This window comes from Hermetia illucens, chromosome 2 (assembly GCF_905115235.1).
Source record: "Hermetia illucens chromosome 2, iHerIll2.2.curated.20191125, whole genome shotgun sequence".
Lineage (NCBI taxonomy): Eukaryota > Metazoa > Arthropoda > Insecta > Diptera > Stratiomyidae > Hermetia > Hermetia illucens.
The window spans coordinates 66757577-66783903 of NC_051850.1; the positions used below are offsets into that span (position 1 = coordinate 66757577).

Consider the following 26327-nt stretch of genomic DNA (forward strand, 5'->3'; position numbering starts at 1 on the left):
TCGAGGATTCATAAGAATTTGGCGAAATAATTATCAAGATTTGACAGCGCAGCCTATTCCGGAAAGACAACTTTATTTCTTCCTAAACTAGTGACATATTTCTTGATGCAAAAATTACTAGCGACTTTAGTAAATAGAATCCAAAATGGTTTTACATTGAATATAAAAGAGGAATAATTTCCGTATAAATTCCTTGCTACCATTTACCAGTCAGTGGGAATCTCTTCCATTTAGAGTTTTATTCAACTTGTAGTTAAATTAAATATCAATATATAAACAGTTCAATGAAAATCGCAGATAATTAAATTAGAATCGAACTAAATTATTCTAGAAATTTGAACATTTGGCTTTTCTTTTATTCTAAATTCAATACTTGTCGAGATTCGAGGCTTTCCCGTAGTGATTCGAAAATTTGTAATTGTTGCTCCGGCTTCAGGTTGTATATCTGGAAAGATTTAGATTTTTGTAATCTGAAACTAGTTTTCACCATTAGCTTTGGAGCAGTACCTGAGACAAAAGTTTTGATGGAGATGGCGTTCTGATAAAACTGGAAATGTACACGTTCACAAATGTTGCCATTAGGAATTGACAGTCGAAGCGGTCCATAATGCCTCCATGGCCGGGGATCATATCACCGAAGTCCTGGAAAAGGGAAAACATTCAACTCATCGCAAGACGAATAGAACTAGCATATATTTATCTATTTAATATAATATGAAACCCGATCCTCATACTGTGACAGCTGATTCCCTCCATTACATAGAAACCCGCCGACCAGCGCCATTAGCGATTAATAAAAATGTGATGCTAAATTATTTTTTATAAATCGTCGGTTACGTTGTTCTCACTGCTCTATAGCTTCAATTACCGTGACACGAGGTAAACTATAAGAAACCTAATAATCCAACTTTTTATCTTATTAATTTTACCAAATCAAAAATCCAAAAATAAAATATTTGAATGATTGTATGCGCGTTTCATTTGGCGTTGAGTAGTTCTAGCGACATTATTATCAGAAATACTCCTATAAAAGCATGGCAATACAGTTTTAATTACTTATTTCTTTCAAAGTAATTTTGGCCACATTCCATATACTTCTCCATACGCCGGAACTAGCGGGACTGAAGCATATTTGTGATTCCAAACCCTCAAAAGGGCCTCGTCACTAGAAAGTCGTTCCTTTTCAGCTTCATTTACATATGAGGGAAAGTGCAACCGCACAGAAAGCAGTTTCTGGACTGTGGGACTGGATGTTCAAGAAGTTTGAATACAGAAGTGGTTAAATATATGGTTTAAGCTCAAGGGTGGTGAACTGTCATGGTGGAGGTGCTGGGTGCTCATTCTTAACCCTGGCGACAGGTTTTTCATAACCTCTACAGCGGGCACTGTTCGGTGTGACTGTCTTTTCTGTAGCCAACACTACACGCCAACAATTTCACTTCATCTGAGAAATACAGCTACCACTTTTTTCCGAACAACTACCGGTATGCCTCTACCATAAAAAGCCTTAACTTTATATATTGAGATGATCACTTGTCAGCAATTTTCAGCATCTTTCAGGATCAGAGTTGGAAATCTCTCTCAATACTGAAAAATAGACATATGGCTTATCTCAGAAAGCCACGTTACGGGATTCACCGATGATAAAATCTGTGGCTTTTACTTACCTCATGCAACACATTCCAGCCAGCAAGCCAGAGGGGGAACTACAATCCTCGTTAAAGAGGATATCAGACACCACGAAGAACAGAAAATTGAAGGTGAAGAATGCAGTATGTGACTATTGGTGTACAACTATTTAACAAAGCTGTGAAGATCTTCTCAATATACTGTCCACGATCTAGCGTTAAAAAAGAAAACTTCGCTCGACTCTTCAAGCTTATCGGAAGTTCCTTTATTTTAGAAGGTGACCAGGCTAACAAAATCCAGAGGCAGAGCAATATTTGCAGCTGGACGAACACTGTTCAATTTCTACATCAGCGGTAAGGGGGCACACATTTTGCGCCCTCACTACCATATGTTTCATCCAGTGAATCGATTTTAATAAGGTTTGGTTTTACACAAAAAAGCAAAAATAAAGCTACCAAAAACTATCGGCCAGATCGTAGAATGGACCAAGAAATGGAAAATTAAATTAAATGAACCCAAGTCGACGTACATTAACTTTACTGACAAAGAAGAGAATTCTAATAAGGTAAACATCAACGGACAAAACGTGCCACAGGGGAATGAGGTTAAATATTAAGGTATGTATGAAGGAAGGAGTAGATACTGGCTGTTGGGGTGGAATTCCCAGCCGACCAATGACAAGTTGCTAATTTCCAACCAGATTCTAAAGCCCATATCGACGTACGACATACAGCTCTGGGGCTGGGAGATGGACAATTAACTATTTACGGTCAAATAGATGCTGGAAAAATGCTGGGAATTCATGGGAATTCAACATCGGCGTCAAACAAATATTCATTTACTTCAAGCAGGCATATGACCCGATGGCTCAAGTGGTTAAAGCGCTGGGCTCCCGTAGTGAAAGCTCTCGGTCTCAATTTCACTGGTGACAGACGGATTCGCTGCCATGGCTGGATGTCGGGTACCAGTTGACTCAGCTGCCAATGAATACCTGAGTCAAATCAGGGTAATAATCTCGGTCGAACGCAATGCTGACCACATTGCCTCCTACAGGATACTGTAGTGTACCGTTACGGTCTTGAATGAAGTGTTCTAACATACTTCAAGGCTCTGATCCAATACGGATTTTTGCGCCAACGATTATTATTATTATATGACAGGTTCACTTGGGAATTCTAGCTCCACTCAACAACGCAAATCACAGTCACTGACAGATGCGTTTGAAACAAACATCGGATTAAAACAGGGAAATGGGCTGGCACCTCTACTTCTCAATCTGGTACGGGAACAAGTTATACGAAAGTTGCACGTGAACATAAACATAGAGAGCAACCAATGGCGAATCAGATACAATCCTGAGTTGTGCCAAAATATTTTACGGCCATGAAGTCTCCAAATTAATCAAACTTCGGAAGATGCAATGGGCTGGCCACGTTCAAGGTATGGACGACACTCGGATACCTAAAAGGATATTAAAACAACCAGTTCTTCAGCCAAGTCAATCAAGGTGCTGGGATGAAATTTGCAAAGGAACCTGTTGAGTCGAAAGATTTAAATGGTGGCTTGATTTTAGTTTTAGTGGGTAAACATCCAACAATACCAGGGCACGTGAACTCTGGAGTTAGACTTTTGAAGATCTTCACTTCTTAAAAAAGAAGAACAGAATTTTTAGCATCAAGTAATAAGAGTCATCTACGCTTCCGTCAGTGTAGGCGGCACACAGAGATAAAGGGTTTATTTATGCGTAAACGGTTACGTACAATCCAAAAAACTGCTGGTACATAAAGGTATGAGTTTTATTCTCTCGGCTAGTATGCCACTCGCCGCTCTCCACCTAACATCTTCTTCACAGCAGTAATGTTTTTCTGTTACTAATGTTCGCGGTCTTCCTTCTCTTTTAGATCTTCGATTTCATCCAGGTTGCGTTAATGCGTGAAGCAGCGCAGTTCTCCATTGCATGATAGCGTTAATCCGAGGTATTTAAATCGCTCAGTTCTGGGCAGGTCACTGCCGCTAACCGTTATTGTACCTGTTTCATGGGGATCGGTCGTCAAACATTCAGTTTTATTCAGATTTAATCTGAGACCGTGTTGCATGAGGCGATCATCCCATTTTTGGACAAGTTGCTCGAGATTATTTTTGCTATTAGACGCTAGGAAAACATCTGCATAAACCAGTGTATACGGCGCTGGACGTTGGATGTCCCGTATTACGATGTCCATAACAAGAACAAAGAAGAGTGGTGAGAGGGCGCTTCTTTGATGAACACCAACAAAGACACGAAACGGTTTTAATACACCCGCCTCATTTCGAACTTTACTTTTTGGATCGTGGTAGAGCAATTGAACCCTGCGCACGAGCTTTTCTGGCAAATTTGTCGTAGAGCATACCAGTGAGTTCGTGTGGCACACGGTCAAACACTTTCTCCAGATCCAGAAATGCAATGTAAAAAGGGCGATGCTTTGACGGTAATTTGAATATTCTGCTGGGCTACCTCTATTTTTCCATGTTGGAACTGTGGTATTTTCTTGCCAACCAAATGGTGTTCTACCTTCCTGAATAACCCAATTAAAAAATTCACTGAGCCACAATGTTGGGTCGCAGTCCTTCACTTTCTAGAGCTCAGATGCGATGTAGTCAGGTCCTGTTGCTTCCCCCCATTTCATTCGTTTTATTGCCTTCTCGACTTCAGTTGTGCTGACAGGTACAACTGCTCCAAATGTCGGCAATGATTGTGGAAGTGGAGGATGAGAAAATTTTTCAGTTCAAATCTATCCGAAATATTCCCGCCATCTATCCGTCGCGGCTCGACGGTTGGTAAGCAAAGTATCGTTCTTGTCATTAAAATGACAAAAGTGTTCGATATCCTGCGTTCGTATCGGCTTTTGGCAAGTCGCTATAGATCTCTCTCGCTACCACGAGTGTCAAGTTTATCGCTCTTGTGACAGCGATCGCTTTCTTAGTTTCCCGGTTGGCATTCTTATAAATTTGCCAATTGACCAGCGTTTTATCGTCGAGAAACTTGTGGCAGAGGTGTTTTTTTTCACGGACCTTCATTTCAACATCGTCATTCCAAAGCCAAGTGTCTCGGTTGATGTACCCCTTACTTGACCTGGTGACTCCAAGGGTTGCAGAAGCCGTTTTGTGGATCGTGTCTTTCATTTGATTCCACAATTCTTTCACATTCGTAATGGTTGGTAATAGCGTAAGTGAGATCATTTCTTCTTTTTTCTCACGAAATCGCCACCATTTAATGCGCCGCGGGCCAGTGGGTTTCTCACGCTGTTTTATCGGTGGCTTAATTCGCAGGACGGCAATCAACGGCCGATGTTGAGGTGCGATGGTCTCATAGGAAACGGCTTTTCAATCAGCGACCCTCATTGCGCGCTCCAAACCCCTTCCCCCAATGGCACCTGTTACCATCTGCCTTTTCACCTACACGACCATTAAGATCGCCGACAATAATGATATAGTCATCAGCAAGCACGTTACAGGTCTTTTAATCCAGAAGTTGCCAGAAGGCACCTTTATCGGCGCCAGGTCGACCTGTCTGTGGTGCGTATGCGGTGATCAGCTGATATAATGGTGAGCTTGATCAGCCGATCGTCAAATCGTTCGACTTCTTTAGTGGCAACACGGAAATGAGGATATCCACGATCGATATAGGGTTACACCGATTGTGGAAAAATAGCGGGAGAACGAGAGTGCACTCGCCAAGATTGGTCTGAATATCGAAGTCGATAGGAAACGACCACAAGGCCGGTTGAAACAGCGGTAGCTTGATACGCTGGGTGGTGATTTGAAAGCCTCCCGACTACATCCAGATCGGGCCTTTGACAGAGCAACATGACGCAATCGATCAAGACGAACCGACGCCCATCCGGAACGAGACAAAGGCTGGAGATCTGGAAACAGTTATACAATGCAAACGCCATTTCTGCCAAACACGGGTCGATGCTTAAATTACGGGAAAAGTTAGTCGGCAAAACTGTTTTTATCTCACTACGCGACCACCATGCCTTCTTTAATTTTTTAAGTCACATTGAAAATCCTGCTGCTTGCTCATTCATGGCGTGGTAAGTGCCACAAATATTTCATTTTTGATAAATTGTATACTAACCACATCTATCTGGATGTGATGCAGGTAACCACCTGACGTTGGTTGCAGTAAGTAACTGAGAGAAAATTCTATTCCTAATCTATTCTGCAGGGTTCTAACTTCCGCGACAGCCATATTTTAACCCGCTGATTTGCTCATTTATAACCTGTGCACCTATGACCGCAAGAAGGCGACACAGTGAATCGCCTAGACAGTTTAGTGCAGCCCTCGGACACCACCTTGTCGTGGTGGGGGAGCCTGTAGTAGTTTACTGCTACACTAAGGGTGTCCAAAATATGAATATGGAAACAATGGATATAAACTCTCCAAGTGGTAAGAAGTCACAGACTTCGAATCCACCCGCGACCATGAGCAATCATGTCGCGGCCGAGGCGCGGATTTTGGAGGCCTCACCACGTTCATATTTGCCTATAGAGCAATCTGTAGAAGGCATGCTTTCCGACTCAGTGGAAAGTTTGCATTTAGTGCCTACGGCGAAGTTAGCCAGAAAGGAAAGTACGGAAACTCTCAAATTGGGAGAAACTGGAAATCCGACTACGGCCGGCCCGTCCGCGGTACTACAGCCCAAATCTACCCGCAAGCGGAAGAGAAAGGCCTGGCAGAAGGGAACTTCGGCCACTAAGGAGGGGGGACTACAGGGTGAATCCTGCCTGTCAGAACCTTCTCCGCCATCCTTACTGGGAAGAGCGGAAGAACGGGAAGCTGGTGACGTGGACGCTACTGGTTCAACGCCAGTATGTGGAAATGGATCCAAGCGGTCCGAACACCGTGAACCTGGAAAGGCCCTAAGCCGACGGCAGAAGAGAGCACTGCGAAGGAAGATGAAGCACCTTGGGAATGAGGACATGGACGTGGCTGTACCACTAGGCGCGGTAACGCCCAGAGAAATCGGACGCAAGGTAGCGGAATCTCCGGCGGAAGGTGGGGATAAACTGGAAACCCCGGTAAGATCCACACTGGACGCACCAGACTCTTCAGTCAGCGGTAATGCGCGCAAGAAGCGTAAGACCAACACATCTGCTGTGGCCGACGCTTTATTGTGCTCCGCACCAGGGCTTACATCCACGCGTCTCGCGGGGATTAGGACCGGTGTGCCAGGGGGTGATCAAATCAGCGAGAGAGATCTCAATGAAGTTGGTCCCTCCCACAGGAATACGAACACGAAGGCGGGAAGGAAGAGGACGTATGCGCAAGCTGCGGCCTCTGTTCTGACTGCTGCCGTGGGAGTTTCCTCCAAGGATGGCAAAATGTCAGAGGGACAATTTACCATCCTCCAGGAATGCCTGTGGAAGAAAATGATGGAGCCTGGAACGAAGCCACGATTTAACGATCAAGGTTTTCGTGATGGGCTTCTACATTTGGAGTGCGCTGACGAGGCTGCCTTAAAGTGGCTCCAGCAGGTAATCCCAACTTTGAGTTCCGGCGGTCGGCCCAAGTTCACTATTGTGAACACTGAGCTACGCAGGACAGAACATGTCGGATGTTGGCTACCGGGCCCTCGAAGGAAGGCAGAGGACATCATCCGCTTGCTGGGTGAACAGAACCCGGGCATGGACTTTGGGCACTGGAGGGTAAAGTTCATGAATGCCAGGAAGGACCAATCTACAAACGTGGAGGGCTTCAACTTGGTATTCGAACTGGACCAACAGAGTCTAAATGTGCTCAGGGGAAGTCACCATATGGTGCTCCACTTTTTCCTATATAGACTGAAATTCAGGCATATCAGGAGACTGTAGGGCATCATCTCCATTTTGAGAGCGAAGAACAATGATGGTCTTCGACTTACACAACATAGAGCAAATTGCAGCATCTTCGGTGCGCTCTCCCACAATGGAGACGTGCGCGGAAGATAGTGCATACAGAGGCGGAACCCCCGTATGGAGCTCGCACTAGGGAAGGGACTACAGAGTGAATCCTACCTGCTAGTAACTTCTCCTACACCTTCCAAGGAACAGGCGGAAGGAAGGGAAGCCAGAGACGTGAACGAAACTGACTTGATGCCAGTTCGAGTGATCGAATCTATGCAACCCGGACACCGCAAACCAAGTAAGGTGCTAAGTAGAAAACAGACGAATGCTCTGCGGGATGAGGTGAGATCTTTCGTGGATGAGAACATGGGATTTGCGGTACTCCCAAGTACGGCTTTTCTCAGAGAAACCAATCACGAGGGGATCGAGTCTCTGGCGGTACGGTGTGGGGGAAACCCCGTCATATGCGGACTGCCGCATACGCTTCTAACTGTTTTCTATAAGACAATAGACTAAGTTTATGTCGAAAAACATAAAGATTGGTCAAATCAACCTGCAGCATGCCAAAGCTTCCTCCTACCTGTTGGCAGCGAGAATGACAAAGCTACAGGATTTCCCCTATATCTTTCTGGTGCAAGAACCGTGGGTTCGATTTAACAGAATCTGTGGTATTGGATCAGTAAAGGGGGCTAGGATCTTCTACGACGAAAGATCCATAAGACCGAGAGCTTGCGTCCTGATGTCAAGACAGTTAGAGGCAACTATGCTGAGACAATATTGTTCCCAGGACTTAGCTACGGTCATCATACAATACCAGATAAATGGCGAGAGGAAAAACATCATGTATCCTCTACCGACGCAAGAACTTAGGGATCTGGTGGCGTATGCAGAATCAAGTGGTCTCGAACTCTTAATAGGTTGCGATGCGAATGCTCAACATATTTGTTGGGGCAGTAGCAAATGCAATCCAAGAGGAGAGAAGCTATTTGATTTCATCACTTCAGCTGGTCTTATGATTGCAAACGTGGGGTGCGCCCCTACGTTCGTGGGACCGAGAAGAAGCGAAGTAATTGACCTAACAATCTGTACCCCAAAATTGTTAGAGTTGATTACACACTGGCGAGTGCTAGACGAGGTCTCACTGTCAGATCACCGATATCTAGAATTCAATCTGACTATTGCGGGCGAACAGTCTGCAGTACAAAGACGGAACCCTAGGAAAACGGATTGGGCAAAGTTCAATGAACTTCTTGGCAATAAAGTACAGTTCCCTAGGCGACTAAGGACTCCTTTGGTGCTGGAAGATGAATTGAAAACTCTGAACTACACACTTTTAGAGTGTTATGAAGAGGCTTGCCCTATTTCCCGAGGCCAAAGCGGTAAAACAGTTCCTTGGTGGAACCGAGAACTGCAAAAACTCAGGAAATCAACCAGGCGACTTCTAAATCGTGCTTGCAAAAGTAACAAGAACGAAGACTGGTTAAATTTCAGGAACTCACAACGTGAATATAAGAGGCTCGTGAGGTGCTCGAAACGAGACTCCTTTAGAGCGTACTGTGAGGAACTGGAAGGCGAAAGGGAGACTTCAAGGCTGTGCAGAGTCCTCAAAAGGGATGAGTCGGCCAAGTTGGATTCTCTTAGAAAACCCGACGGTACTTTCACGAACTCCAGACTGGACTCAGTACAGACCCTCCTGGAAGTACACCACTCGGGGGAACGGGTGAGAGAAGTGGTAGGGGGAGAGTTGACGGTTCTTGCAACCCCTTCAACACGCAAGTGTTGCAAGAGGAACTGGAACACTGCGAAAGCGGTTGTTACCCTTGAAAAGGTGAGAGCTGCGATACTGTCCTTTGAACATTTCAAAGCACCTGGCATGGATGGCATCTATCCGGCAATGCTAAAGGAGGGTATGGAGCATTTAGAGCGACCTCTAACAAATATTTTTCGAGGATGTCTTGCTCTGGGCTACGTGCCTTCTTCTTGGCAACAGGTTAAAATAGTTTTCATACCGAAACCTGGGAAAGATGACTATTCTAATCCAAAGAACTTCAGACAGATCAGCTTGACTTCATTCTTGCTGAAAGGTTTGGAGAGACTGGTGGAGCGTCACATTCGTGGAAAGGCACTTAGGTCACACCCACTTAGTGAAAACCAACATGCTTACCAACGTGGAAAGTCCTGTGAGTCTGCTCTTCATTCTTTGGTCACAAAGATAGAGGATGCAACTTTGAATGGTGAGTACGCGATGGGGGTGTTTGTGGACATTGAAGGGGCTTTTGACTGTGCGCCTTTTCAAAAACTTTGTGATGCCGCCAGAGCGCATGGTGTTGATGATGCTTTAATTAAGTGGATCCATGCTATGCTAACGCAAAGATTGCTGTGCGCTGAGGTAGGGGTCGATCGCTACCTGACTACGGAGGCAACGAAGGGCTGCCCCCAAGGAGGTGTGCTTTCGCCGCTTCTGTGGAGTATGCTGATCGACTCACTGCTATGTGAACTGCAAAATTTGCCAATATACGCTCAAGCTTATGCTGATGACGTGGCTGTACTTGCTGTTGATCGGGATCTTGGAACGGTGTGTAGGAATATACAGCGTGCCGTTGATTTGATAGACAGCTGGTACCTTAGACATGGTTTGTCAGTTAATCCAAATAAAACCACAATGGTTTTATTCACAAAAAGGAGAAAACTGGATGGACTTTGCCTCCCTGAGATGAGGGGTACTACCCTTCAACTCTCCGAAGAAGTGAAATACCTGGGGGTTACTCTAGATAAAAAACTTCTTTGGAACAAACATGTAGAGGTAAAGATGAAACGAGCTCTCACAGCTTATGGGCTGTGCAGACGGACCTTTGCCTCGACATGGGGACTCAGACCTCATGTGGTAATGTGGATATACGTTGCCATCATTAGGCCGATGTTCGTATATGCATCCGTAGTGTGATGGGTTAAAGTGAGACAAAAAGGTTTTCACCGTAAACTAGCTGCACTGCAAAGAACTGTTTGTCTGGGTATCACTGGTGCCATGAGCACGACATCCGGCGCAGCTCTGAATGCACTACTCAATTTGCAGCCCCTGGATATATTTATTCAAAGCACTGCAATGAGAGCAGCTCATAGGCTAATTCGATTAGATCTATGGGAAAACAACGGATGTGGGGGGCACAGAGCATTGGAAGAGTTACTGGGAGGACTGAATCCAGTTCTTACAATGCCTTCCGATTCTCGTGTCCCCATACATCTGTTTGGTAGAAGATATGTAGTTACCCTGAAGCGTAGAGAGGACTGGGAAGACCCAGAGGAATGCGTGGAGGGATATACGGAAGTCTTCTACACCGATGGCTCAAAAACAGAAGAGGGTTCTGGAGCCGGAGTCTACCTCTCGAATAAAAACGAGAAGTGGGCTTTTCCTTTGGGACAATATGCAACGGTTTTTCAAGCCGAAGTTTATGCGATCCTAAGGGTGGCAAACTGGGTGATTGACGAGCGGTTGAAGGGCAGGCGCATCGCAATCTGTAGTGACAGTCAAGCTGCACTGAGGGCATTGAGCAGTCCTTTGATCACCTCGAAAATCGTTCAGGAATGCAGAAACCGTTTGAATTCTATGTCTAGATTCAATACGGTGGAACTACTCTGGGTACCTGGTCACTGTGGCATAGAAGGAAATGAAATCTCGGACGCTTTAGCGAAAGAGGGGTCAATCTCCCCTATGCCGGGACCGGAGCCAGCAATTGGGGTATCAATAGCATTGGCTAAATCTGTTTTCAAAAACTGGGAACAAGTTTCCCATAATGACAGGTGGCAGAGCCTTAATGCTGCTCGACACACCAAACTTTTCCTGCCAGAACCCAACATACGTACCGCAAAGTTTATCCTGTCGAAAAGCAGGAGGACTTGCAGGTGTATTGTGGGCATTCTGACAGGCCATAATTCACTAGCTGGGCATATGTTCAGAATAGGAATTACCGAAGATGATACGTGTCCCTCCTGTAATGAGGAAGCGGAATCCACGGAGCATTTCCTATGTGAATGCCCCGCCTATGGACGCATCAGGCATCAAATCTTTGGTGCCGATGTTCTCCAATTACGACGGGTAGCATCACATCCACTAACGGAAATCCTGCGATACGTTAACGAGTCCGGAATATTCCGTTAGACGGGGGACGCGAGTACAATGGGCCAACACGGCCTGAGTGCTCAGAAGCTGTAGCTTCTCCCCACCACACACACACACACACACACACACACACGCAGTACGGGGTAGCGATTCTTACTCAGGCAATAAAGCAACGCCAAGCGGCTGTGGCTATCTCTTACCTATGTTTCAATGAAGAGTCTAATCCTGTTTCCGCAATTGACACGCTTTCGATATTATCAACAACTTCACCTGAAAAACGTCGGCACATTACCTAGCTCGAAGAAACCCTACGATTCCTCAGTTTGTTTCGGAATCATCAGTAAGGACCACCATTACAAAATCTTCTTTCACTTGACTCCACATTTTCTGAGTTGAAATTTTCATACTGAACCTAGCCAGCATTTCGTATGAATCAATTAGACCCAGAAGTAGTTCCAGGATATCAATATATCCGTAAGGCTACGTTGTCCAACAATCAGTTTCTTGCATTTGAACAGCACAACATACTACAATTATTTCAGTTATTTAATATGGTAATTCAGGGAAGTACTAAATTACACCACCACAATTCATTAGAAATCTCGGCACATACTATTCTCTTACTGTGCATTGTACTCTACTGTAACTAATAGTCTCGCCACAAAAGTAGTTAAAAGTTCCATTCAATCGACCCACTACCTCATGGACGGTTGCTTTATTGGATTTTCCTTTGATATGCGAATGCTGTAACTTTCTTGGCAGCAACTGATTTAAGATCACTCTAATATGCAAACTTTCAGATCTGTAGCACATAATTAAGTCGAGCTTATAAAGATCTCCTTAAGCTACGGGACTTGTCTGTATTTGCGTCTGAAACATGATCGGTAATATCCCGTCAAACCCGGAAGCCTATCAATCATGTTATCTTCTCTTCGGTAAGAGTTTGTCTAATATTTTCTGCCATACTACTGAGCGTGCTACACTTCTGCTCTTCCATGGTAGTTTGTTGGCGTTTTTACAAATTTTAGAGTGACCCTTCTACCACTGCCAGAATTTTTGTTTGTAGCAGAAATATGAAAATATCTTTAGTCGCTTTCACTTCCGAACGTACTGCTAATTTTATCTTTTTTTAGGGATAACTTTTCGGTTCAAACTACAGATTTTTTCAAACCAATTCGTTTGAGCACGGGGTAAATGCGGGGCAGGTCGCGGGGACAGAGGTTGGTGATGGATTTACTTTCAACAGATTAATGATTCAAACCTCGGGATTGCGTAAAAAAAATATGATAAAATAAATCGGTTGTTCAGATGCCGAGATCATGAGAAAAATAGTTGAACAGAAATGTGTACTTTTCAATCAAGACTGTTTAAGAAACTATTGATATACTCATTCATTCATCGTTAATTTTCAGTTATTGAAGGCAATGTTTTCTGTTTCTCTTTGTTCCAAGAGGATTTCACGTTTCATATCATTATCAAACAACGATTTTTTTCCATTGTACTACATAAACGGAAACGACCTACCCCAAAGCCTGTGAAAAGATATGAGTATGCAACCGGGGTAGAACCACACAACACAAACAGCACTCCAGCACCGGTCTAATACCAAATAACCAAAACTTGTTCCAGGTCTCTGAAAGGGACTCAAAGTAAAAGTAAAATATTAAACAAGTCGGAATACCGGAAGCACGCGCTTCGTTATAAAAGTTTTGTGTTCATCTTATGTTAGAAACTTCAACGCACATTTTTCTATCCGTATATAGCTCCAAATCCAACATATTCCTTCATCATTAATTTATTCATTCATTCATTCTTTTCCAAAGTACAAAATTTACGTACATATTACAGCCATAGATATTATCCTCACCCTAAACAAACCAACTACCTATTTCCTAATACTGTTCATATATATGCACGTATATTAATTGATCATACCCATATTTCCAGTTTACTTCGTGCACAAAATCATACAGATGTACATATATAGTACGTAGATTAAATACGGCTGGTTTAATGTACAAATATATCTATCTGAATTAGACACTACCCGCAAACTTCATTAGCACGCATATACTATATACCTATATACACACATATCTTTTGGAATAATTGATATTCATATACAAATGACTAACAAACTAAAACAAAATAATTCAATGCGACCCCATTCATATGAACTTAATTCGTTCTGGTATTGACGAATTGATATGGGATGATGACGTCATACACGTTGTAGAATGCACGAAATTCATAAAAAATTGCAAAGTTTCACTCCTTTAACTTTGTTAATAATAATTGGATTTTCTTCAAACTTGCATTATGTTATCTTTTACACAAATGCCACCCATGCTACTTCTAGAATGGACATAAGGGGGGTTGCCGGGTAAATTTCTAAAATGTGGAAATATACTATTATTTATTTTATTCGTGCAGATATTGGAACCGGATGTATTTGAGGCTTAGATTTCATAGAGATGCACCACTGTGATTTTTTTTTAGATTTTTCAGTTGGATAGGTTCTGAGAACGAGATTTTTTACACTTTTTGATGGTCATATTTTGCGCTCTCATTCCCCTATGTTTCACCCGATATCAAATGTGAAAGGAGTTTCGAAAAGCACTAATTGAGCCCTTTAATGTGATACCCCACATGGCCACATTTTACGAAAAAAAATGTGCACCTTCCATTCACATGTATGGGGAGCCCTTTAAACTTAACACAAAACGGCGCCACTTACTGCATGTAAAGGGAACAACAGATCACATGCTCTTACCAATTTTCTTGACAATCAGTCTAGCCGTTTCCAAATAAATCGGGTGTGACAGACAGATAGACTGACGGGCATCGACTCGATTCTAATAAGGTCTTGTTTCACACAAAACCTTAAAAATGTAATCGATTACGCAAGAACCAATCGGATAGAAAAACGGTAGTGAGCTGTCGCAGAAACTTTTTCAAAGCTACAACGGTACCAGACAAAGAATAACAAAGCACGGCTTTCGTAAATGAGTATCATATCAAATATCAGGTTTTCAAATGACATCTTGAAAAAAAAATCCGGTAGGTGAGAATAGTTCGGGGCATGAGATCTGTTATACTAGCCAACTAATAAACTGCTTCTGTAATGCAATAATTACAATAAAGTCACACAAATCCCCGAGATATGCAATGGTTTTTCTGCGGAACGCCATCAGGTTTGTTTTTTTTTTATCAATTATCGCTACGCTTGTTCTTTGGAATGAATTTTGCGAAAAACCGCTATTTTCATCAGTATTGCAATGTCTGGCATACAGTTCGTCCCGTAGTTTTTAAACTGCACTCCATTTGAGAAAACGTTTTCTACATTGTCCCCGTCAATCGAGGCGAAGTTTAAAATCTACGAAACTAGCATTGATAAAAATTAATCAACGATTTAGACTCTAAGACGAAATCGTACTATACTTGTCAGCTTAAAAACCACAGGTGTTTTGCGTTGAAGGAAGTTCTACCAGTAAATGATTTCTATCTCAAATTCGATTTAAGTATTGAATCTATTGACGCGTTACTACGCAAAAAAAAAACCCCATGGACATCGCAAACCTCCCCAAAACTCAAACTTTCAAGGATTACAGCATATGAAAACTTTGCGTTATTTGTGGAGATCAGCATAAAGCCGTAAAAATTACAGACTAGTTGATAAATCCAACTACAGAGAATATAATGTTTACTCCGCAATAAAGCAAGATTTGTACTCTGGGCAACCTATATGGGGAACAGAACATATGATGCAACCCTAATTGTTGTATGTACTAATCAGAAACACAAACGATCATGAGTAACTTAAATGGAATTGAAATTCTCTTGGTAAGCAGCGTATCCAACTTAAAAAAAAATCTCCATTTCTGGGGGCAAGTTCTACGACCCGCAATATCCCTACGGAAAGATTCATGGAAGAATCGAAATTCTAATAAAACAGCATTTAAAACACTACCCGCTTGATTGGTTTCAATGGTCCTTACGCAACTTCTATTTGTCTCGAAAACTTTGGTGAAAAACTAACTGCGTCAGATATAGATATATTATCCACTGAGGTTCAAAATCACAACGAACCAACTTATTTTCATTGGCGACGGTCACTACAATCAAAAGCAAAAATAATGGGCATTGCATTTAACAACACTTAACAATATGCAGCTCTGGAAAGTCCACGCTAATGAATCCCATCCCGACATAGTCCCATCAGAACAACACATCTACATATTAGCCCGTAGATCTACAGAAGTAAAGTAACCAAAATTAATCTTGAAATCGACCAACCGGCTTAACTATTTATCATCATTGTCCTGGGGACTAAAGTAAAAATAAAAACCAGATCAGATTGATAACTTGTTGGTTGAACATTACTCCCCTTATAAACGCGGCTCTTTATTCGAGAACTTCAAATTCAGCTGGACTAGCACAAACAAACGACAAAATCCGTAATATTCATCAGAAAATATTCACGAACTAAAAATCGAACCTCGCCTACCGTTTGTTTAAAGTTATTTGAAATGATCACCACTCGAATTACAACTCAATTCTAGTCGGAGTTCCTCAGGGAAGTTTTCTTGACATATTGTTTTGCTTGATTTATATTTCCGATATGCCAATAAATAACCAATAGATTATGTTAAACTTTCCGAATAATAAAAATATCCTTAGGAGATGCAAAACCATAACATCAGCTTCTGCCAACCTCAGTAAGAATGATTCAAAGGCCACCGTATCAAAGTTAAAAGATTCAAGAGCCGATAGATAACTTTTAGTCTAAATGAGGATAGTTGTCTCTAAGCATGTCAAAATATCCTGAATGAAGCAAATACTTAAGTTGATACGATAAATATCTACGAGTAACATAGAAAATGACATCAAATTAAAAACGGTGCAAACGAAACTGAGATCCACGTACTCAAGATAACTAATACCAGAAAATCAAACTTGATTATATTGATAATCAGGGAACACTGGAGTCAACCTGGACTTATGACAGGCTGTGCTACATCAAAAAATATAAACCTACTACAGAAAGATTGGTAAAAAATTTGTGAGGTCCAGTATAGATAAAACAATTCTTCTTCAAAAGAATCAAAAATAGTGGTTTCATTCAGGTCAATGGCAAAATTTTAGACGCGTAACTGAAAGCGATTACAGATATTATATTTCTCCTATTTTTATTAATTCATAAACACAACATATCTACGAATTATAATGAACAACAATATCATGACATTCTGGTCTTAGCTGACCTAAACCTAGCCAAATAATTCGTTTGAGAATATCAGTCGGTCCTGAATCCCCATTCATTCGATGGCGGACTGTACTAGATGAGGGGTAACAGGCGAACCAACCATGGACCACTCCTTTATGAACACGATGCAAATTAAAAAAAAAAACAAACACCCAAACGCACATATCGCAGAAAATTAGAGAAAGAAGGTAGACTTCTCGGTAAGACCTAGAAGAGCATTTTTCGGAACTGACAACACGCTATGATCCGCTTAGGGGATATTGACAACCATTAAGGGGTTATATCCATTTGGGACCCCTTCCTGCTCTAAAAACTTTTTTCAAGATTTTTCTGCGTTTACTATTTTAAATTATAATCCAGAACCAAAATACCAATCGAATAAGCAACTCTTCAGAAGTATGAAAACAATTTATTTTTGACAATTTTTTACGAAATGGCAGCTGTAGGACCGTATAAACAGTTAGGTTTTTACACTGATCCGATGATAAGTCTTCGAGTTCTACTGCTCGCTAATTTTGAAAGCATGGTTTGAAGGAATACGCGTATGAAGTTTAAAAAGGCAATAACTTTTCGAAATCATAATAATATCGTTCAGAACATTTTTTTCAACTTCACTCTCCGATCACAGCACCATACAACTGCTTATTTACAGCCATATTTTGCTCGTCTAGCACTTTTCTGGATGCGATAATGCTGCGCCCAATTTCTTTGCTATATTGGAAAGTCAGAGTTTCGTGGTTTGAATGCGTTTTTTTTATAGGAGTTGCCAAGGAAGTTGTTTTCATACAAAAAAGTTGTTGATTATGTATCTGCTTATTTTAAGTCAATAAAAACAAGTCGAAATACCGGAAGCTGGACGCTTGGGATAGAAAGGTTTTTTGTTCATCTACGTGAGAAACTTTCTATGCACGTTTTTCTATTCGTATATAGCTAAAAGTTCAACATATTCCCCCATATTTTTTCAAACTCCATAATACGTACATATAGATGTTATGCTCACCCTAAACAAAGATTAGCTATTATTATTAATACTGTACATATACATGTACGTATATAAATTGGCGGTACCCATATACCCGATTTACTTCATGTACAAAAGAATACATATGTACATATATAGTGCGTATACTGAATACCACTGGTGCTGACTTACAAATACATCTATCTCAATTAGATACCATCCGCAAATTTCGTTAGTATATTCATATACATCATATGTCTACACTCGATTAATTGCTTGTCGTGGTATTGACGAATTAATATATAATGATCATACACGTCAGAATGCAATAAATTCACGTAAAATGGGAAACTTGCACCTCGTATGACTATTAATAATAGTTGGATTTCCTTCAAACTTCCTAGAATTATGTATTCTCTCTTATACTGGCGCCAAATTTTATACTCCTACGATAAACTTAAGGGGGATTTTTTCTAACAAATTTCTAAAATCGGGCAGAATACTATTATTGGCTTTATTTGTACAAATGTCGGAATGGGATATATTTTGAAGCCTAGATACACTATTGTCCTATTTTCAGATTTTTCGGCCGGATAGGTTCTCAGAACGCGCCCTATTTTACTTTTCGGGGCTCACATTTTGAACCCGCGCTCCGCTATGTTCCACCCAATATCAAAAATTGGGATTCGAAAAGTTCTAATTGAGCCCTTTCATTTGATACCGCGGCCATATTCTATGAAAAAAAATGGGGGACTCTCCTTATTTCACCCGGTTTTTAATCACACCGTACCAACATTTTCGTACGTGGTGTAAATACTCGGCAGTTGCGATCCCCACGAACGAAATACTTACACAATGATACGAGATAGATAAAGATCATAAGAGAAACTGCTGTTCTCAGGTTAGCACAAATCATACATGCACAAGAGTAGGGAATAAAGTACGTATGCATATATATAAGCTCTAATCAATATCAGCTAAATAGGCTTTCTGTTTTCAATAGACATCAGTAGATAGATACTACTTTTTCTTATAATAAAAACTAAAATAGATAAAGATACACTGAAAATTACCTTAATCTTAAACGCTCTCTTGAATCCTGATGCGAAGAAACCTCCAAATGGTCCAATTACTGAGCTGAAAATGCTCAATGATAGGGAGTGTAGTACAAATGGGTATATCATGAACGACTGACGAGCATTAAACTGAAAAGTTTAAGAGAATAACATTCATAAATATGATAAAATCATTTCTTCAATATTTTTTACCAGATAGAAACTGTACTCCTGTTTTGTAAACAGATACCCCGGTTCACATTCCATTGACATGCGACCAAGCGTTTCCGAATATTCAATTGGACAAATGAAATATTGGAATTGGCATAGAATGTAAGAGAATAGGCAGCCAAAAACGACTGTCGCCAGTCCTCCTCCGATGAATCCTTCCCAAGTCTTTTTCGGACTTAATTGAATCAATGGAGTTTTACCGAAGAAGAATCCAAACATGTAAGCCATCACGTCGTTGCAAACAATCATGGAGACAGGAACAATGAACCATATTAAACCTGCAATATTCAAAAATTATAAATACGAAAATAAAAATTCATCACCATACAACACGAACAAAGACTTTGCATATAATATTTCCCACGATAATTGTTATTAGACTTCCAGAGAGCTGGTTTACATGTTAAAGCACTTACCTTCAAAAATATTTTGAATAATCAAATAACTTTGCGTAACAACTATGAGTAACGAAACATGCGTCCAGGCAAACAAGCTGAACTGCTTCATGTAGTATTTCTTCACTAATGATAAAACGAACCACACGAACCCAATGCAGTAGAGGCAGAATGACAGAAAGCGATGGTAAGTTACCAAGAACTTTAGGTATTCCTGAAAGAAAAGCAGATTAGGTGTTTTCATATGAACAATTCAAGGACTTGTTTACCACTCGATTAATCACCACACCGAAGTAATCGACTAGATTTTCTCCATAGAAGAAATAATTTGATGTTAAGAGGAAATACCAGGACAGACTTCTAAACCAGGGCAAGCCATGGATTCTGTAGACTTGATATCCAATTGAAATGATTTCCTCGAAACATTTCACTTGCACAAGCAGTGTCTGAAATAAAGCAATATAAAAGAATATTTAACATTCACGACATTGTAAAGTTATAACTAATACAGCAGAAAAACGTCTGCGTTTATGCTAAAATGGACTCCTGCATAATGTTAAGCACAATTCAGTTATTTTGTTAATTAGGTTTCCCTTAAGAAATGAAAATTAGTTAAAAGATTCTGGTTAACAATTGTGTTGAATAAAATCAATTTAACCGATGATGTTATTGTTTATTTTTAATTCAAATGTCAATTCTACTTTGGTTTTCCTAAACGTTAAGCCAAGAATAATTTGTTCTAATTTACGATTAGATCAAAGTTTTTGTGACGCTTCCTTTACTTGCATAAACACTCATTATATCCTTACTAGTATTTTTAACATTTGTAGTGGGGACGTTTCAATTTTTTCCAAATTTTCGGAGCTTTATTTGAGAAATCGACGTCTCGTTGCGTGTCTTGATACCTGCACACGGCTTTTGAACAAAATATGTCTATGATTGGATTCGAACAGATTTTTAGAAAACAAATATTGCCGTGTAGGAACTGCCAGCAGGTCAGTTATGCGGCAACGGACTGTCACCGCTGCGTGAAACGAGACAGCATATAGGTCATTTTGTTAACACCCCCTATTCTCCCTTATAAATCACTGCGAATTGTAAATGTGACCAGATAACGACTATTTCTAAAAGGAATCCTTTCATTTTTAATAGTTACAGACATGGCTCTACTTTTTCAACCTTTACCTAAGTCTCCGAATGGACCATCAAAACCATGATAAACACACACTGCAAAGTATAGTAGTAGCGAACACCATACCGACCCTGGATGTTCTAAATTCGGAATTGATCATAGCATATTACGCCACTAATCCAAAGCAACATCTTCTTCTACAAAGCGAACGATGCTGCTGAAGACGCTGTGACACTATCGAAAACGCCTTTCTCGCAATTTTTCCACAGCCGATGCAACCCCATATCGATTGCGCAGATTCCCTTTCCGGGAGTGATCATCATTTGTTACGCCATTCATTATGGCGCGGGGACGTTTATTGCCTTTGGTAGTTATGGAGCATATGGATGAACACCGACAAAAGCACGGAGCGATTTTGATATACCTGTCGCACGTCGAATTTTACTCTTCAAAGCAGTCAAACGCGAGGCCGATGCTTCTCATGGTGTATTAGTCTCGAATTATTTCCATCATTTGTCCGTAACAGCTCGTGGGTTGGTAAGTACCGTTCTTGTCGACGAAGTCTCCAAAACGCTTCGCATCGATCAAAATTGGCTAGATACGCGGTGAAATTTCTAGAAAGGTATCAGTCAGACCTTAATTACCTAACAAAGAAGATTCTTTTCGCTTAAAGCAATTCTCATACATTCTCGCTCTTTACTACATTGGTAACCGTCTGGTCGACAAAGAAGCTAGGGTGGTTTTCTACCTAGGTTGCTATTCTAATTTCCAATACATTTTGACCGCATCATCATTTGCCCTATAATCATATTTTAAATTTCACGATACGTTTAAAAGAAGATTACTGAGCAATTTCCGTATGAGACATGTTTCTTATCTGCCCTGAAAGATCCTGCAGGCGTTGGAAGAAACACAATAGAACTGCAAAACTCCGATGGGAAAATAGAGACGAACATTTCAAACAGATTTCGTAATCGAGTTTAAAAATTCGCTAGATTATAGTCAATTTTTTGCTTGATAACCTTGTGAAGTTATGCATATACAGTAGATTCCTCAGGGTTCACCGTAAGTCTTTCAATCCTCTTCTCGTCTTTACTACCACAGATTTTCCTCCAGGGAAATACATGCAAATTTTGATTACGAGGGATTTTTTTTTAAATTATGAATTTGCATATATCGAATAAATGACATTCTCTTTGAAAGACGGGCATGCGTGTAGTTGGGGGATTACATTACAAAGCCTAAAATCGATATATGACTAGACATTAGATGGCTTCCATTCAATTACTTTTAATACAGCAAAAATCGAACAAAAAATATTTTTCTAAGAATTTATGAATGCTTATGCTTTTAGATTTCAACGATAAAAACAATTCAATTTGCAATATTGAACTTACCGTTATCATGAGTGCCAATGGACCGCCATAAATGATCAGCCCAAAACCAAATATCATAATCCATGTAAATATACCACGAATTATCCAGTTCTTCCATCTGAAATAAAGTAAGAATTTTATTTTAAACTCAATTGATGGAAGTGAATTTAACGAACAATAAAAGCAATTCGCAAATAAGAAGTGAATTATATACTATAATGCAATGTTTAGACGAAATGGCACATTGTAATTTTCCCAGTTGACGGTGGTAAGTACTAAAATAATAATGGGGGCACCTTAAGTTTTTTTAAATTTTGCCTAATCGTGCTCCACAGTTTTTAAATCCCCGTCAAGCGTATCAAGCCGCCGTTGCTTCGGCTGGCCTTCAGATCGCTTACCATCTATTCCGATGTTCAGACCAACCTTGACAAGTGAATTCTCAATAGTCACCATACCATCGAAAACACTTCTCTCGTAGACGATCTCCACGATCGGTGCAACCCCATATTGATCGCGGATATCCTCATTTCGGATTTGATCAAAACATGTCACGCCACTAGTCCAACGCGACATCTTCGTCTCCACTACCGCAAGACGCCATTCATTGTCTTTTATAGTCGGCCAACACTCAGACCCATAGAGAGCGGCAGGATGGACAACATTGCGGTAAATTTTAGATTTGAGACGTTCATTTATACGTCGATAACAAAGAACACCAGTTATGATACGCCACTTTATCCAGGTTGCGTTAATGCATGAAGCTATTTCCTAGCGCAGTTCTCCATTGGATGATAGCATTGACCCTGGGTATTTAAATCGCTCAGTTCTGGACAGGTCACTGCCGCTGACAATGGGGATCGGTCGTCAAAAATTCAGTTTTATTCAGATTTAGTGTGAGACCGTGTTGCATGAGGCGATCATTCAATTTTTGGACAATTTGCTCGAGATCATTTTCGTTTTTAGATGGTAGGAAAACATCATCTGCATAAAGCAGTGTATAGGGCGTTGGACGTTGGATGTCCCGTGTGATGGTGTCCATAACAAGAACAAAGAGGAGTGATGAGAGTACGCTTGCTTGATGAAACCAACAGAGACACGAAGCGGTTTTGATATACCCACCGTATCGTGGTAGAGCAATTAACTCCAGCGCACGAGTTCTTCTGCCACTAAGTGTCGTAGAGCAGATCAGATGAGTTCGTGTGGCACATAGTCAAGCGCTTTCTCTAGATCCAGAAATGCAATGTAAAGAGGGCGATGCTTCTCACGGTGTTTTTCGATGAGTAACCGCGCAGTGTGTATTGTGTCAGTAGTTCCGCAGTTCTTGGCAAATCCAGATTGATTCACGGTTATTTCAACGATTTCGGGGATACGTTGTCAAGAATGTGTCCAAAAGTCTTCATGTTATGGGAAAGTAGCCGGATCGGATGGTAATTTGAACAATCTGCTACCTTTCTTTTTTCATATTCGAACTGCAGTACTTTCTTGCCAGTCAGATGGTGTTGAACCTTCGTGAATAACCCGGGGTCCCAACACTTCGATTTCCAGAGTTCAGATGCGATGCCGTCCCCGATTTCATTCGTCTTATTGCTTCCTCGACTTCAGTTGCGCTGACAGTGAAGCCCATAGTGTTTTACGTAGGCACCTGTCGTGAGACTTAATCCTACGGTCCTCTTCATACACGGATTGATTTTGTGACCACAATCAGAGCCCCGCTGAGACAAGCAACAACGGTACCAGTCTATACCAAGTGCATGGCTTAGCATTCATACTGGTGGATGCAAGAATTACCTAAATCTCTACCGAACTATGGAGTACGACACCCGTGTTGATACGCAACACCACGTCGAGGCCCGAAGGTCTCTTCTCGCTTGAGCACAACCACAACCACCATGAAACTCCCACTAGGGGGGCCAACACATACAACAGGAGTTCACCCGAAGTATGTGAGTCCAGGGGCTTTCCCGGTTCCCATGGTACCAGTATACCCCTGGTAAGGTTTCGTGACCAATTTGCCGCTTCAGATGAGTCCCCGTGCAGACTCGGGTCTGATCGCCCTAATTAGGTCTTTGGAGCATTCACCTACTGAATCACGGACGGCAAACCAAAGTAATTACAGCGTCTCCCGGTGCCACCACTATGGAGATTGGGATTCTAATAAATTTGCCAATTGACCAGCGTTTTTTCGTCGAGAAACTTGTGGTAGAGGAATTTCACTTCACGGACCTTCATTTCAAAATCGTCATTCCAAAGCCAAGTATCTCGGCTGATGTACCCCTTACCTGGCTTGGTGACCTCGAGGGTTGCAGAGGCCGCTTTGTGGATCGTGTCTTTCATTTGGTTCCACGATTCTTCCCTATTTGTAAGGGTTGGTAATCGCGTAAGTGAGATCATTTCTTCTTTCTTCACACGAAATCGACCATTTAATGCGCGGCGGGCCAGTGCGTTCCTCACGTTTTATCGGTGGCTTCATTCGCAAGACGGCAATCAACGGCCGATGTTCAGGTGCGATGGGTCTCATAGGGAACGATTTTGTAATCAGTGATGGTGGTAAAATGTCGCCGTCTTATGAGAATATAGTCGATTTGCATTTTACTGCTCCCACTCTAAGATGTAGAAAGTTGAGACAATCGTTTGATGAACCATGTATTCGTAAGTACAAGGTCATAAGTGCCCGCAAAATCGATTATACAATCGCGCGCTCCAAACCCCTTTCCCCCTGCCTTTTCACCCACGTGCCCATTAAGGTCGCCGGCAATGATGATATAGTCATCAGCAGGCACATTACAGGTCTTTTAATCGAGAAGTTCCGAGAAGGGAACTTTATCGGCATCAAGCCCACCTGTCTGCGGTGCGTATGCGGTGTAGAAGTGAATAGTGCGATCAGCTGATATAATGGTGGGCTTCATCAGTCGATAATCAAATCGTTCGACTTCTTTAGTGGCATCACGGAAACCCTCCAAAGTGGCAATGCCAACACCATATTGTGTGTGGGCTACCTAAATAGAGAAATTTATAGCCATTTTTACCGCATTCGTGTTCAATTTGGCAGCTTTTGGCACCAGACCTTCTGATTTCTTGCAGAAGGGCTCTTGCGAGTTCCTCGGTCTTTCCAACTATGGTGCCAACATTTAACATGCAGACACGTATAACGTAAAAAATGTTGCACTTGTTGCACACACTGTCCCGAAGGAACCCCCCCTTAACTTCAACGCAAAATAGGGCCACTTACTATATGTAAAGGGACGCACGTTCTCACCAAATTTCGTCACAATCATGTGACTGTGACAGACAGACATCGAAATGATTCTAATAAGGTTTTGTTTCACACAAAACTTTAAACACATCTATAGACAAATAAGGAATCTGCCTCAAGGAAGACTACCAGATACTATAATATGTTGACGAATCTAAGTCAAAGTGTAAACTTTATTAGACGACCGCAGACAAGCGGTTTGTTATTAAATTGAAATCGGACAAAAACAAACCAGAAAATCGTACAAAAGGCTTTTGACTAAAGGTGTAAAAGTGAAGTTGAGTAGAAATCGTGCAGTTATCAAATAAAAAGACTTGGACGAAACTACTGCAGACAAAGAGATTTGCCAAGCTTTACGGGTCCAACGAAGATAACAATCAGTGCCAAGGTCGGATATTCTGCGGTTTGAAGTTATTCTAGTATTGAATTTTTTTACACGTTTTACGTTAGAAAATTGCTGTGCAAAATATTATGTTGATGTCTACTTTCGTTGCAATTCTGCAAATACATTCCGTCGAATGTTGCCCATACAGTGAAAATCCGGACGCACACAAAAAATTGAGTGAAGCACTTTTATCCATTCTTTTACAAACTACGACGTGACGCACATAAAATTAGACAAAAATATAAAAGTTTTGAAATTTGGGGGCTCTTTTCCAGATTACCAAATAACCAAAATTCAATATTTGTGGTCAAATTTAGTTGTGTACAGCAGATTTTCATCAAAACTAAAGAAAGCTGCGAAATAAATTGCTGAAAGTAAGGTGCCTGGCCCAGGCAGCATCACAAAATAAAACTTTTAAAGCAAAAGTCAAAAAAGTGTGAGAAATATTCGTCTGAACATTTGTGCATGTCCTAAAGAAGGACTATTTCAGGCATAATAAAAAAATGGAGCCAGTACTCATTTCTTGTTTCGATTAGATTAGGTGCACCTAATAATATAAAAAGCATAGATGAAGTTGCATTTTAAGAAAATAAATAGTGCACAATGATAACACTCGAAGGGAAGAATGTCGACTCTGTGCGAGGTTCTGCGTTGTGGTT

At 41.2% G+C, this 26327-nt stretch overlaps 1 protein-coding gene across 1 annotated transcript in view; it reads right to left on the reverse strand.

The window, feature by feature from the left end:
- Window positions 1-304: 304 nt before the first annotated feature.
- LOC119648228 (phosphatidate cytidylyltransferase, photoreceptor-specific) overlaps window positions 305-26327 on the reverse strand; it is a 52765-nt gene continuing 26742 nt past the window's right edge. The window contains exons 3-9 of the mRNA XM_038049848.1: window positions 22052-22148; window positions 19792-19968; window positions 19544-19736; window positions 19110-19405; window positions 18915-19046; window positions 508-642; window positions 305-445 (exon numbers count right to left, since the gene is read on the reverse strand). Of these exons, the coding sequence (XP_037905776.1) occupies window positions 356-445; window positions 508-642; window positions 18915-19046; window positions 19110-19405; window positions 19544-19736; window positions 19792-19968; window positions 22052-22148 (1120 nt within the window). The 3' untranslated portion in view covers window positions 305-355. The remainder of the gene's footprint in view (window positions 446-507; window positions 643-18914; window positions 19047-19109; window positions 19406-19543; window positions 19737-19791; window positions 19969-22051; window positions 22149-26327) is intronic.